The sequence below is a fragment of the Pezoporus occidentalis genome, unplaced genomic scaffold, assembly GCF_034315485.1.
Source record: "Pezoporus occidentalis ecotype Australia unplaced genomic scaffold, CSIRO_AGI_Poc_V1 ctg131, whole genome shotgun sequence".
NCBI lineage: Eukaryota > Metazoa > Chordata > Aves > Psittaciformes > Psittacidae > Pezoporus > Pezoporus occidentalis.
The window spans coordinates 362,678-376,689 of record NW_026913115.1 but is presented as its reverse complement, the minus strand read 5'-3'; the positions used below and the strand labels follow the sequence as shown (position 1 = coordinate 376,689).

Here is a 14,012-nt window from a genome sequence, read left to right as displayed (position 1 = left end):
GCCTGTATTAAGATGGCTGCTCTCTAATATAGCAGTGGTTTAAAAGATATTTCCATCTGGGCTAGATTCCATCATCTATCCTCATGCTGAGCATACCTTATTCAACAATTAGTTCCACTGACTGCAACTCAACATGAGTAAGAGCAATGGAATCCATCCCTCTCAGTATTAAAATACAGCTCACTAAGTATGAACAGAGCAAAGCTACTCGCTGACTTGCAAACTAGTGCCAGATAAACCCACTCCAAATACTCCAGAAGTAGGTAACGCATGGCCTACTTCTGCAACAGTCTTCTTTAGAGCTGGTGACCTTCTGAAATGGAGGTACAGCCTCCTCCGTGGTTTCCAGCGCTGAAGACCTTTACCTTAAATGAATTCCAACATAACAAAGAGCCCAATATTTTGTTTTTTTTTTTAAGCAGGACTTGCTTCTTTTTTCCCTGAAATACTACCATGTCTGTTTCTCTTCTCATTATTCATCTTTCTAGCCATACATATCCACATATTCTCAGACTGCAGGTCTTTCTCTCTCCCTTTTCCAAAACACATTCTGGGCCCTCTGCCTGAAGAGACAATTCTGTTAATTTTACATAAGCTCACAGTCAGCTATTTTCCCAGTCTCTATCCCATGAAAAAGGAAAAAGAAATCAATCAGTTACTGTAGATAGCAAGCTCCTCTTGTCCACATGCTGCTTCTGCTGAGAGGGCACATATGCTCATATAATCTGAAACTGTGTTAACAATACCTGTCTATTGCACATAGGATGAGTCTGTCCATGCTTCTCAGCACAGGAAGTACAACCTGTCCCTGCGTTCTCAGCTTCCTTTTCAATAGCACCCTGCAAAAAAAGGAGATGAAGGATGAGTGTGGAACAGGTATAAGAGCAACAACTCTTAGAGAAAAGTTTAAAATTCTCTTTCTCTGCTTGTTCATATACACACTCTGTATCAGTACCTCCAAAGCAACACCCAAACCATTCACACACGCAGTCTGGGACAGCTCAGAATAGCAGCACTAGTGCCCTAAATACAGCATCCAAACTGGAAGCTCTGGAGAGACTTTACTGGAGTTACGAGTTACAGCCACAGATGCTCCAAACAGGTATTACCAATAGCATAGTTCTAAATGCTTGCCACAAGCACTGCTTATGGGTGCCTAATCTCAGAGTGAGGAATTCACTTGCAGTCTCTATGTGGAGATCATGCTGTCCTTCATCCTCTCTACTATGACCACACAAAATTTAGCAGAGCACCTCAGGATCTGCTCTTTGCATGGACTTGTTTTTCAGTCCCCACCATACAAGGCAACATCTTTCTGGACAAACCCATCTTGTTAATAATACTGGAAAGTGAACGTCAGTTCTGGTCACAGCAGCAGAAAAGTAGTCCTCAAGGGCACCTCCACTGGAAGATCTCTCTGAGCAGAATTCACCATCTGGTCATGGCTTTCTCATGACTATTTCACTTAGATCAGTTCAGGCACTTAAGCTCATTCATGGACAATTACTGGCAGTCTCCTTGTACTGCTTGTCCAAGTCACACCATTTGCTACCACTATGCACACAAGTCCCAGAGTGACATTTCCTAGAGTCAAATATAACCTAGAAGCACACGGTGACAGAATACACTACAACACTGACCAAATATTAGGTAAAATTACCTTTTCCACAAATGAAACCAATGATCTAGAGAAAGTTTAAGTGTCTTGAGTGGGTCACACAGCCAGCACCAAGCCCTGATATCCCAATTTACAAGTTTATTTGTTACAACTATTCCTCATTCATACTTATTATGCCTTATTGTATACCTACCACTATTTTTGAATATTAATTATTTTTACTTTAAAAAAAAAACGCCAAAACCAACCCTAACAAACCAACCAACCAAACAAACCCAAAATCTGCTCATTCCTTCTGGATCAAAGAACTTCTGTAATAACAGTGAAGTGTTTCCACAAGTTTGCTACTCTGCCTCTTGGAAACAGCTGGGACATACACTTGTGAATGTATAAAAGTGGTCAATAGCTGATCTCCTTGGGACATACCACTTTTCAGCATTGGACACACTGAAAGAGTGAGTTTGTACAGGGTCTAAAACATATACCTTAAATAAAAATGTTATCTTTTGAGATAATGTCAGAATGTGACTAACAGTTGTTACCTTTAATTCTAGTCAAAGACATTTAAGTAGAAAATTGGGGCTGCAGATTAGGAACTTTTGCAAAAAACAAATCACATAACAACAAAAGAAGTCACCATAGCCCCTCTGAGAAGTCACAGGCACAGGGACTGGGGATTAGATCATTGGTGGATGTCTTTTAGCTTTTCAGAACCTCTCAGCTAGCCCTTTGCCTTGTGGAAGGCTGAGCTTTGCTTTTGATTTTGACTGAGTTTCAATTTTACCAACAGCTGTAGCTGCAGAATAGAAATTAATTTTATCTTATGGCACATTAAAAACACCCATAACTATTTCAATCGTGAAGTCAATGAACTCACACACTTGAATTGCTGAAGTGCTTCTGTATTGGAAAAAGAATCGAATTTCTGATCTCAAAGCAGCACAACTACATGTGCAGCAAAATGCAACTTCACAAGGTGAAGTCTCTCTCTTCGAAGATTTTAGAATAAAGGTAAACAGACACTTGAGTTTAAAGAAGTACCTGAAATGCAAATTTATACATCATAGCTCATGTGAGTCATTTGCTGAAGTGATGGCTGAACGTAGCTCGGGCCTCAGCTCTCCTTCAGTACATCATTACTGAGCCATTACTACATTGCTTATTTGGAGGAATCAAATGCTTCCCGTGATAAATACGGCTGCAACTTGTTCAGGCATTAGCTGGTGTCTCAGCCACTCCAGATTTCAGCCTCCCACACAACCTGATTTTGCTCGGAGGTCAAACAGTTACAATTAACAGCGCTTGAGCCCTGTTCCATCCTTGGTATGTATTTCTGAACTGTACCTGAGTTGCACGTGGGCAGGGACACCCTGATTCCCAAGACCCCAGGCACACACGCTTTTTTCTGCTGGGAATTACACACACACACACACACACACACACACACACACACACACACACACACACACACACACACACACACACACACACACACACACACGCTCCGGCGGAGGGCAGAGAACCACGGCCCCAGAGAAGCTGCTCTCCGGGACGAGCGCGTTCACTTCCTCCCTCACCGCCCTCTTCCGGAGACCTGCCTGCCCCCCTCCTCCACGGCCCCGCTCACGGCGCGCAGGTGACGTCGGGGACGACCGGCCCAGGCGGCGAAGTGCGGCGGGCCGCTACCCCCACCTAGAGGCGGCCATGTCACGCCGCCACCTGCGGCCGAGCGCAGCGCCACCACGCGGCCACCATTTTGAAGGCGGTCGCCCGCCGGCTCCCCTCAGCCACGACGTTTCCCGCCCTGCCTCTCCCCTCACACCCTCTGCGCCCGCCGCGCGGGAACGGCCCTGGCTCTCCGCGGCGTCCCTGACCCGGCGCCCAGGTGCCGCCCACACCGTTCGCCCTCACGAACGCCCCCGGAGTAGTTACCCTGTGGCCGCAGAGCCGCACGGCAGGGGCCGGCGCCGAGAAACCCATCCCGGGGCTGGGGGCTTCTTCCCTGGGAGAAACCAGCGGAGCCGCCGCCGCCGCCCACCGGCCGGGAGGTGCAGGGAGACGCGTTGCAAAACGTCTCACACCCGCCGGTGCGTGCGGGAAGAGCGGGAGCGCAGCCAGCCCCCGGGGCGCAGGGCTGGCGCCTGCCGGCACCTGCGGGCAGCGGCGAGCATGGCTTTCCCTGACGGGCTGCGCAGGGCAGGGCGGGCGGCTGATAAGTGGTGTGGGGGGGGGGGGAAGTAAAAAAGAAGAGAAAAAGACCCGTGCAGCAGAGCGCCGGCGGCTGCTGCAGTTAGCTCTGCAGTTAGCTCTGCAGCAGCCCCACCGCCCTCAGCAGCGGCCCGCGGTATTCCCCGCGGCCGAGCGACACCGCTCGCTCACTCTCTCGCCCCCCCGTCCAACGCTGCTCCAGCGGCTCCGATGGCCTCGGCCCCCTTCACTTCACGCCCCGCCCCGTCCCGTCCCGTCCCGACGCGCCTCGTCGGGGGGCGGGGGGGCTCTGGCATAAATGCGGCCTCGAGTGGCACTCCCTGACCGGCGCGGTTGGGAAGGGGTTCGGCGGCAGCAGCTGCTGTTGCTGGTGTGTTCGCCTGGGAGAGGGTGTGAGGGTCTCCGCTCTGCAACACCCTCCTGGCCGGTGCCTGTCGCTGAACGCCCCGGTCGAAACCCCCTCTCTTCTGATCTCACTCCCCCCCCCCCCCCCCCCCCCCCCCGGCACAGCTACTGTATCCGCCGCTGCCCCCATGGACTTACTGGGCCCTATGGAAATGACGGAGGGCTCCCTCTGCTCCTTCGCAGCCGCTGATGACTTCTATGATGACCCGTGCTTCAACACATCAGACATGCACTTCTTTGAGGACCTGGACCCCCGGCTGGTGCATGTGGGGGGTCTGCTGAAGCCCGAGGAGCACCCACACCACCACGGGCACCCACACGAGGAGGAGCACGTCCGGGCACCCAGCGGGCACCACCAGGCCGGCCGCTGCCTGCTATGGGCCTGCAAGGCTTGCAAGAGGAAGACCACTAATGCTGACCGCCGTAAGGCTGCCACTATGAGAGAGCGGCGGCGGCTCAGCAAGGTCAATGAGGCCTTTGAGACTCTGAAGCGTTGCACCTCCACCAACCCCAACCAGCGCCTGCCCAAGGTGGAGATCCTGCGCAACGCCATCCGCTACATTGAAAGCCTGCAGGCACTGCTGCGGGAGCAGGAGGATGCTTACTACCCGGTGCTGGAGCACTACAGTGGGGAATCGGATGCCTCCAGTCCCCGCTCCAACTGCTCTGATGGCATGGTGAGTGCCCTAGGGAGGACACACTGCCACCGAGGTGCCCCAGACACTGTCGGTCCAAACCTCTGCAGGGGGTGTTGCCTTCTCCCACTTTTCCTATAGCAGCTACTTTGCATAGCTCTCCAGGCATAAGACAAAGTGCTTTTTCTCTTGTCTTGAGCTCCAGCAGCAAAGGGAGGTGGGGGTCCACACATACCAGGATCTCTGGGAAAGAATAAAAATGTCTTGCACACTTTTTTCCCTGGGAGGTCCCGCTGTGTCCTGGGGGAGCCGAAGGAGAGCTGCTGGGGGAGCACCATGGGAAGCTGCCTGGGATGGGGACATGGGGAGCTACAGGAGCCCTGCGTGTGCTCCTGTAGCTCCTGTGGCATCTCTGTTCCCATACTTTGCTTTGAATCCTCTAAAGACAGCAGAGAGGAAGGTCCCCTTGGTCGTGGTAGTTACAGGGGAACTGATAAGTGCTGGAGTTGTTTTCTGCCATTCATCATGATAACAGGAGGAGGGTGTAAACCAGCCAGAGTTGTTTTTCTTGACCCTTACAAAAAAAAAAAGTTCTCCTCTCACTTCATCCCCTCCATTGACATTTACCAGAAACAGGAAGGAGAGCCCAGGCTTTCAGTTACGTTTGTATGTTACGGGGAGAGAAGAGGAAGGGTGGGTGCCATATAAGGTGTCTCATCGCCACATCTTCTCGCTGCGACTATAGGCTCAGACTCTGGGGTGGTGGGATGTAGTGCCTGGAGTGCAGAAGAGCTTCTGAGGTAGAATATTGACAGCACTTTAAGACCTGAGACTTATTTTCTTTTTCTGTGCTCTGGTGGTGATCATCATTACTGAGTTGAATATCTCCCATTATGAGATAGTTGGCAGATTGGAGAGAACACTTATGGATAGGATCCCTCTTCAAAATACAGCCTTTTTATTTTGTCAGAAACAGAAATTTAACTGTGGATTAAAGTATTGGAAACAAATATATTGGTCAATGTTTTGATGCTTGTTCTGTATGAAATGGAAGTGGAAAAAGAAACTGAAGAAATATAAAGTGACAAAGGTAGACAGAGCCTTTTTAACTTATGCTTGGAAAAACCTTAAAAAAATTAAATGAAAAAAAGACTCATTCCCCAGTTGGTCTCCCTGTTGTAAGTTGAAGATACCTGTAGGGCAGTATCTGATCAGAATGCTGGAAAACCTCATCTTATTTATAAAGCTACAGCATTTGATGCAACAGCAGTGGTAATTTTCCTACAGCTGTGCCACATTAAGTATTCTGGGGTGAATCCCCTTTTAGCCAAGTTTTGCCTATTCAAAAAAACTACAACTTGATGGCATTTAAGCCAGGACTGGAGTGATGGCACAGACTAGGGGCTGAAAGGCAAAATGGGATGGTTACTGGGATTTCAATACAGGCTGTCCCCAGGCAGTGACCTCACCCAGGTTGCTCTCCTTTCCAGATGGAGTACAGCGGGCCTCCTTGCAACTCCCGCAGAAGAAACAGCTATGACAGCAGCTACTACACAGAATCACCAAATGGTGAGTACATGCTGTAACGGCTGCACAGAACATGGAGACAGGCAGTCAATGCATCCATGCTTTCTCTGCCTCCAGTCATTTAGCTGACCTCCCCTGGGCTGAAAGAGGAAACTGTCTTTTTAGCCAGCAAGCTGTTGATGCTAGTAGAAGCATTGGATTTCCTCTAGATGTATTTGCAAATATGGGAGTATGTTATAGCTGCATTTCCTGTTTTGCAAATATAATATCTGGATGCAAGTATATTCTTCCCTGCAGTTAATTTTAAGTGTTTAACAATGTGTTGCATGAAGACTCTTCTAACTCTACCTATCATTGATCCAAACTGGAGAAATTGGCAATTGATTCCAAATGTTACCTTCCCTTTCTATGGACTTAAGTGAAGCCCTGGATCCATCCTGCCCCAAAAGTATCACTTCGGTTGGATCTTTCTTCCATTTTGCAGTTACCATCTCTTATTTTCTAATAACTGGTTTCCTTCCCCAATATTAATTTCCTCTGAATCTTTACATGGCCATAGATGCATACTGTCAGCCAGTCACTGGGGGTTTATGAAAGAACTACATCCTACTGATGTTAAGTACACATTGGATAAACTGAGCACCTTTTTTGCTTGTTTTTTAGATCCAAAGCATGGGAAGAGTTCTGTTGTTTCCAGCCTTGATTGCCTCTCGAGCATTGTAGAGAGGATTTCCACAGATAACTCCGCATGTCCTATACTGCCTCCAGTGGAAACTGTTGCTGAAGGGAGTCCCTGTTCCCCCCCAGAAGGAGCAAGCCTGAATGACAGAGGAGCCCAGATTCCTTCTCCCACCAACTGCACCCCACTTCCCCAGGATAACAGCAGCAGCAACCCTATCTACCAAGTGTTATAAAGGCAGGTCCAATGGACTGCGCCGAAAACGCATTGCTCCACTCAGCCACACTCCGTGACCTAAGACTGAAAAGACTTAAGACTTTTTCCAGTTTTAGAATACCACTCAAAATTCCTTCAAATATATAACTTTTCAAACCTATATTACTTCAAAATACACATATAGTTATTTATTGGTTGTTAAACAAAAGTTATTTAATATGTCTAGAGATGAAATTGTATACCATGAAATGGCCAATGTTTAATCTGGGCTTTGGGGAATAGGAATCTGGTTCTTGAATGTGGAGGAGAATATAACAGTAGTGGCATGACAGATCCTTCCTATTACTCCTCTTCTGGCCAAAATAAGGTTGTGGACCATTTTTTATAAAATTCTTTTGTATAATTGTAAATAAGAGTTGCTTTGCAAAAAAAAAGGGGGGGAGGAAAAAAAAAGCAAAAATGAAAAAAAAGGGAAAAAATATTTAATATTGCTTGGTTTGTTGTGTCAAACTTTATATATTTATACAATGTGGTTGCCAAGAATGTTTCCAACAGTATTCTAAATAAAGACCCTTATTTATAAAATCTGTGGTGTTATCTTGACTTTCATTAGGGCTTCTGGAATTACTTGTGCATTTAGGAGTGATACTAAGATCACTGCCTTGGCAGGAAGAAGATATGAGCTCTGATTCAGCAAAGAAACCAAGAACATGCTTCAGTTGCACTACTTTCAGCTACTTTGCATAAATAAGTTGCTGAAAAGGGGTCTACTTTCTTCATGTTATATCCTAGTGATTTGTAAACTGAGTCTTGCACATCACCTTAAGGAGATCTGTAAGGTAAATAAACACGTTTCTTTTTCTCCCCCCAGAGTTTGCAATTACACTGTAGAACGATCTTACGAAGATGTGTTAGAACTAAGAATCACAATAAATTAGGCTCTCCAAATTCCAGTGCAGCTACCAAAACTTAAAGTCATACAACAGTATCTCACAAGACCAGGTACAACATTCTGGGACAAAAATTCAGATTTTTCACTGAAGTTCTAATTTTCAAGTGTTTTTACCACAATCGTATATTCTCAGGTATTAGAAACTAATTGCAAAGGATTTTTTTGTCATAAAGTTCAAGGGACAGATCAGAGTTTTCCTCAAGTTCAGGTTGGAATTTAGGCCAAAGATAGGCAGTTTTAATTTGGATTTGAACTTTACACATTGCTGGCAGCACTACTCCAGGGATTTACTTCTTGTTTAGAGCCTCTCTAAAAATAACCAGTGGGCTATGTTTCATTCAGTGTATGTGTGTAACCTTGCGAGCTTGCCATGAAACTGAAAAATGTTAAGCCCTGAGCAGAGTGTCATTGGTAAGTAACTATCAGGCATTTCTGTACATCTGGACAAGTTTAACCAGCAGTTGCAGCCACAGTCAAGCAATCCATATGCCTGCGATTTACGGCTTTGTTTAAACATCACAGTAAAAAAACAAAAAACCCACCAAAAAAAAAAATCAAGCAAACAAATAAAAAATAAAACCCACAACACCCTGAAAGCCAACTTTGCTATTGTCATCAGCTCTAAATATCTGATGACAGATCAGTCATTGTATTCTCTCTTAGGTGACTATTAAAGAAGGAATTTGTGCAGCTCTTACCTCTTAAGCAGGAAAAAGAAAGGGGGAACAGCTAATTCCATGGGAATGTCTCCCACTCCTTTAGTTGTGGGGGCCTTAAAGGTCAATGCTGCATGGAGAAGAGTGAGTGGCTTTGTGTCATGAGGAGAGCAACACTACACTTGTTTCTCCTTCCTCCTGAGGCAGAGGCATGTTCTGAGCCTGCTGTCTCATCCAAAGCCAGAGGGGCAGGGCAGGTAGCAGCCAGGGGGATTCAGTCCTCATCTGAGTTCTTGTGACCATGGTGGATGGTGAGTCAGTGTCGAGGCACAAGTACACTCCGTGGAGCAGGCCAGGCTTCCATGGATTGGAGGGGACTCTGAGGCAGGAGTGGCCCCTCAACATCTTCATTGAAGTCCAACTTTCTAATGGTCTCCCATTGATTTCAGTGTGGGCAGAAAACAGTCCAGCCTATAAAGATCTAGCTTACCCCTTTCATTTTCTTCATTAAAAACAAAATTTAAATGAACTTAAGAATGTGTTAATTCATACTAGAATGAATCTGGAGGGTCTCTATTACAGTTAAAAAAATGCCCCGGGTTAGTTTGAAGCCTATATCACTAACTTACAAAAACTAAAGAGACACAGTCGCTTCACAAATCAGTATCTTGTACATCAACAGTAAAATTTTCACTGCCTCCAGCACACACTCAGGCCTACAATGTGAAAGATTAAAAGATGCTCTTGTGAAATACTACAGACCTTGCCATCCCCAGACTCTGGCTGTACCTGGCTGTAAAGCTGACACGGCAGAGTGGACATGGGGCGCTTGCACTCAACCATGTACATGCAGTTCTGCGTGAAGTCATGTATATTGCATTTCACTGATTTATTTTAGCAACCCAAGTTTCCACATACTGATGTTAATGTTACAACAGAGAACAAGCATTTAGCACATCCCAAAATAGATGGATGGATGAAGAAGAAAAAATATTCACAGATTTCCTATGCAGATCCCACCTTTTCCCCACTCATGTCAGTGAGAAAAGTCCGCTGGAGTAAGGCCAAAGAGCGTCTCTGCTGATAAATACACGTTTAAGTTACAACGGTATTTATTTTTTAACTTAAATAACAAAAAAAACGTTCCCTGTGCAATTTCTTCCTGTCTATTTCTAAGGTAATATATTTAAAACAAATGCCTGGAGTTATTCTACTCCCCTGTGTATCAAGAGGACGGCATGTTACTGACAAAAGTATATCCCAGTCTATGGGCAAATATTTCGAAATATTTTGGTTCAAAGCTTTAGTTTAATTCCAACAGTGGTAGAGAACATAAGCAGAGCTTAGGAACAGACACAAGACTGATACAACATTTGCAAACTTTGGTTCTTAAATTTGGCTCCTGAAGATGTGTTTAGGTATTTAGGGCTGGTCCTACAAGACAAACTGCAGTCCAGCTTGGTCTACAGAAGCACTGCAGCGTGAGCTACAAACATACACCAATAGCCTGAAATCATCAGTTTGTACCGCACAGGCTCTAGTTCAGTATTCTGCACCTAAAGAAACACCACCTGATTTAAAAAAAAAGTGAATCCCACAGATTGCACTGACATGCAGAGCCTGGGAGAAGCTGGGGGTTTCTGCAAACCAGACTGGTCCTTTCCCCGAGCTGCCTTGGCAGGACAATACAGAGGCTGCCTCAGCATGGGCTTGGAGCTTTACACTAACAGTGTTAGGATTGTCTGATGTTTCCTATGGAACACTACTTCCAAAGGGAATAGTCATACAGCTATGAGGAAAGAAAAAAAGAAAAGTAGCTGTCTTTGAGCATGAAGATAAGTGTGTATCTTAGGAATTTGGTTTGATTTTATTTGGTAACTTAAGAAAGCCCTACTGGGGCTGCATAACAAATCCAGTATCATCAGTTTATCTTATTCAAAGTATTGCTATGGAAAAAGTGAAGAGGAATAGATTTATACCTCACTTATATATGCTAAGTACTTTGATTTTAAATTTCAACAGGTCATTTGCAAATATGAGAATGAAGAGGAACCTTTCTTCACTTTCAGTATTTCACAACAAAAAAGTGCAAATTGCTGTTTCTTAAAAATAACGTTATACACCATTTTCCACATTATCATTGAAGCTGTTACAGGATTTTTTCACATACTGAAACTTCAATTTTAGGTAAGAGAAACATAGGAACTATTCTTGGTATACTTTTTCCTCTTAAAAATTTTCACCCCTGTATCTAAATATATTGAAGATATTAAGCTGCCAGTTGCTTTGCACCAGATGCTGCTCTTTTATACACAAGATAAAAAAAAAACACTGAAAGGGAAAAGAAAAATAATTTCCATTTTACAGTTGGTATCTTGCAGAGACATTTGAAAGGGTCAAACTGTGCAAAGGGCTTATTTTGCTCATAAAAATGGTACTATCTGCAGAACTACATCCAAAAGTGGACAAGCAAGCATTTGTATTTAATACCACCTGAATGTTATAGAGAAGAAATTAATATTTCCCTTTTGTTAACAATTTTTAATTTGTTCCTTGAAATCAGTGGCAAAACTTCCAACTTCAGTGGGAATAGTTTCAAGGTACTGCATGTAATACTGTCTGGGATAGCGTTCACGTAGCACTACAAAGCCATGACAAACTCCTTGCTGTGCCCCTTTGCTTATGCTCTGCTCACTGACCCATTACTATCACAGCCTTTGGATATGCTGATCCCCTGAGCACAATGACTCTCAATAAGCTTGCAGGCTTTAGTGCTAACCTGATCTCAAAAATACAAACCAGGAACTATCCCCGTAATAACTCTGAAAGTGTACAACATTTCCAAGATACGTGTCTGACACGGAGCCTGTGGCAGGAGGAGATGGTATGAAGGTCATTGTGCATAACTTGCATATGGCAATCTTGGCTTTGCCAACAGTGGGTAAAATGGTCTTCTTACAGTCAGAGTGCAAATCTTTGACAACACGATCTACATTCAGTGTTTGTGAGTGGGGGATGGAGCTAATAGGCATACATGCGAAACGTCCCAGAGATCATCTCATGAGGCATACCAGAGTACCTCATTAACACTATTTACTAATGCTTCTCAGCTTGCCCTCTCTCAGCCTTTCAAATCACTTGCTTTCCAGTAAAACTGTTGAACAGTCATGACTTTTTCTCCTTGATCTATGTAACATGCTCCCTTCTCAAAAGGTCTGTTCCACAACTGGGAATGTCATGAAGTGGAGACCAATGTGTCTCCTTTCAATGTTTGAGATTTCAGGGCTAATGAAGGAGAGGACAGTCCCTAGTATTATAGAAGAGCCTCCAGATAGTCCTTTCTCACCCAGGTCCCTCCAGGAATTGGGAACACGTCTGGCATAAAGCCATTTGGGCCAGTAGAAGGAACCCAGAATCTTCCCTGCCAGCCCAGAAATCTACCTTTCACCTACAGAGGCACTTGTGAATAAAGACCTTAAAATTGTAAGTTTAATAGTAAAAACTGATCTATCCTGTAACCAAAGGGCAATAGAAAACCTCCAGGTTTTCCCAGTAATACAGTCAGCATGGCATTGAACTCACATTTCCTTTCTAAAACCTCAATAAATTTTATCTTCTATATGCATCTTACAAGAGTGGTATTTTATGTAAGACTCAAAGAATAACCCCACATTCATCAATAGGGAAGCAAATACTGCATATGAGGTGAAGCTTTCCACTATTTATTAAAAAAAGATATTAAAAGCTCTGACAGACAATAATCCACTTAATGAGAAGATTGAGGAGACCGGAATTGTGGTTGGGGTGTTGTTTTTTTGCTTGGAGTCACATTCACTCAGAGGCGTGTGTCTCAGCACAGTCACCTAGTGCTGCATGTCCGTGGTTGTAGAAGGGACAAGATCAAGGGACCAGATCTGGAGATGCTGACTAAAATCATGGAACTGCTGAAATCCTCTGAAAAACTGACCTCCCTAAATCAGTTGAACTGACCTTGAGACGGTTTTTTGGTCCAACAGCAACATCTGCTGGATAAAACGAAAATTGCAGTTCTCTCTGAAATTCCTGGTGAATTCAATGTTTCGTATTTTCATCTTTCTATTATGGAAAATCTGTAGATGGGGAAACAGCAAAAATATTCACGGTCTTCAGGCAGCACCTAAAGCCCCATACACTAGGAACAGTAGGAAAAATATGAGGGAAAAGCCAAGCTCTTCCCCACCAAGAGCCTTTTACAGAAACAGATTGAAAATTGTAGGAATAGTATGGGATTTTTTTATTACTGCAAAAATTTGGGGGTACCACTTTATTTTTCTTTGCTTTAAGTAAAAAAGAAAGACAAAAGGTGAGAGAAAGTATACGGTCTTTGAAGGCGTTGTATGACCTGTGCTGTGAGCAATGGTCCTAGGGGAGATGAGTTGCTTAGTAGAAGGCAGGTGGCACAGATGCAGAGGAACAGATGATGACAGTGGAACTATTATGCGATTCTCTGGTGGCCAAGTCCCTCAGTATGGTGTAAATCATCGTGGCATGCAAGGTAACCCCCACCTAGCATGCAGGTGTAGAAAGAATAAGCTGAGAAACAGTCTTGCATATTTGGCAAGACCATTTGGAGGCACACAAAGGAAAGGTAAGCAAGCATAGAGGCAATATACCTAAAGATTATCTACCTTATAGTTTGGCCATAAAACATTCCTTTCTTTCAAATTGATGCTGTACTTCTGACTCGTAAAACAAATGTACTTGACTGACTGAAAGACGAAACCTGGAGAACTTATTTTATCTGTGGGTTGGGATTCATGCTCTGTGAGGACAGAAGGATCCTCATGTTTCAGTGACAGCCACTGTGTGCAGAACTCTGTGGCTGACTGAGTGTTGGGCCAGGCCATGTTTTTCACTGACAATTCATCACATTTTGGAACAAATGTCCTGCAAGACCCATTAATGTAAATCATGGCCATTTTCTTACATGTGATTCGTTTTCAAGTCAGGGGTTTCTACTGTCACGGTGAGGCAGACTAGTACAATCCTGCCATTTTCAAGAGTTTATTTTTAGTCAGTTGCTTGCAGAAAAGAGTCCCTGGGCCTGTACTGGTAAAGCAATACCCCTTTGTTACAA

General features: G+C 44.6%; 1 protein-coding gene and 1 long non-coding RNA gene across 2 annotated transcripts in view; one reads left to right on the top strand and one right to left on the bottom strand.

Annotated features, from left to right (window-relative positions):
- The window catches only part of LOC134158679 (uncharacterized), a 58,232-nt gene extending 54,393 nt beyond the window's left edge, over positions 1–3,839 (bottom strand). Inside the window, exons 1-2 of the long non-coding RNA XR_009962857.1 lie at positions 3,551–3,839; positions 747–839 (exon numbers count right to left, since the gene is read on the bottom strand). This is a non-coding gene — a long non-coding RNA (uncharacterized LOC134158679). The remainder of the gene's footprint in view (positions 1–746; positions 840–3,550) is intronic.
- A 476-nt stretch (positions 3,840–4,315) lies between these two features.
- Positions 4,316–7,873, top strand: MYOD1 (myogenic differentiation 1). The gene is made up of 3 exons (XM_062608852.1): positions 4,316–4,908; positions 6,357–6,435; positions 7,057–7,873. The coding sequence occupies exons 1-3, from the start codon at positions 4,360–4,362 to the stop codon at positions 7,305–7,307; spliced, it is 879 nt and encodes a 292-aa protein (XP_062464836.1). The 5' UTR covers positions 4,316–4,359; the 3' UTR covers positions 7,308–7,873.
- The last annotated feature ends 6,139 nt before the right edge of the window (positions 7,874–14,012 follow it).

Excerpts from the sequence above, each read along its gene's own strand:
- MYOD1 (XM_062608852.1), top strand. The coding sequence starts at position 4,360 with ATGGACTTACTGGGCCCTATGGAAATGACGGAGGGCTCCCTCTGCTCC. Across the intron at positions 4,909-6,356 it reads CCAACTGCTCTGATGGCATG|ATGGAGTACAGCGGGCCTCC; the intron begins GTGAGTGCCCTA and ends TCTCCTTTCCAG. Across the intron at positions 6,436-7,056 it reads CTACACAGAATCACCAAATG|ATCCAAAGCATGGGAAGAGT; the intron begins GTGAGTACATGC and ends CTTGTTTTTTAG.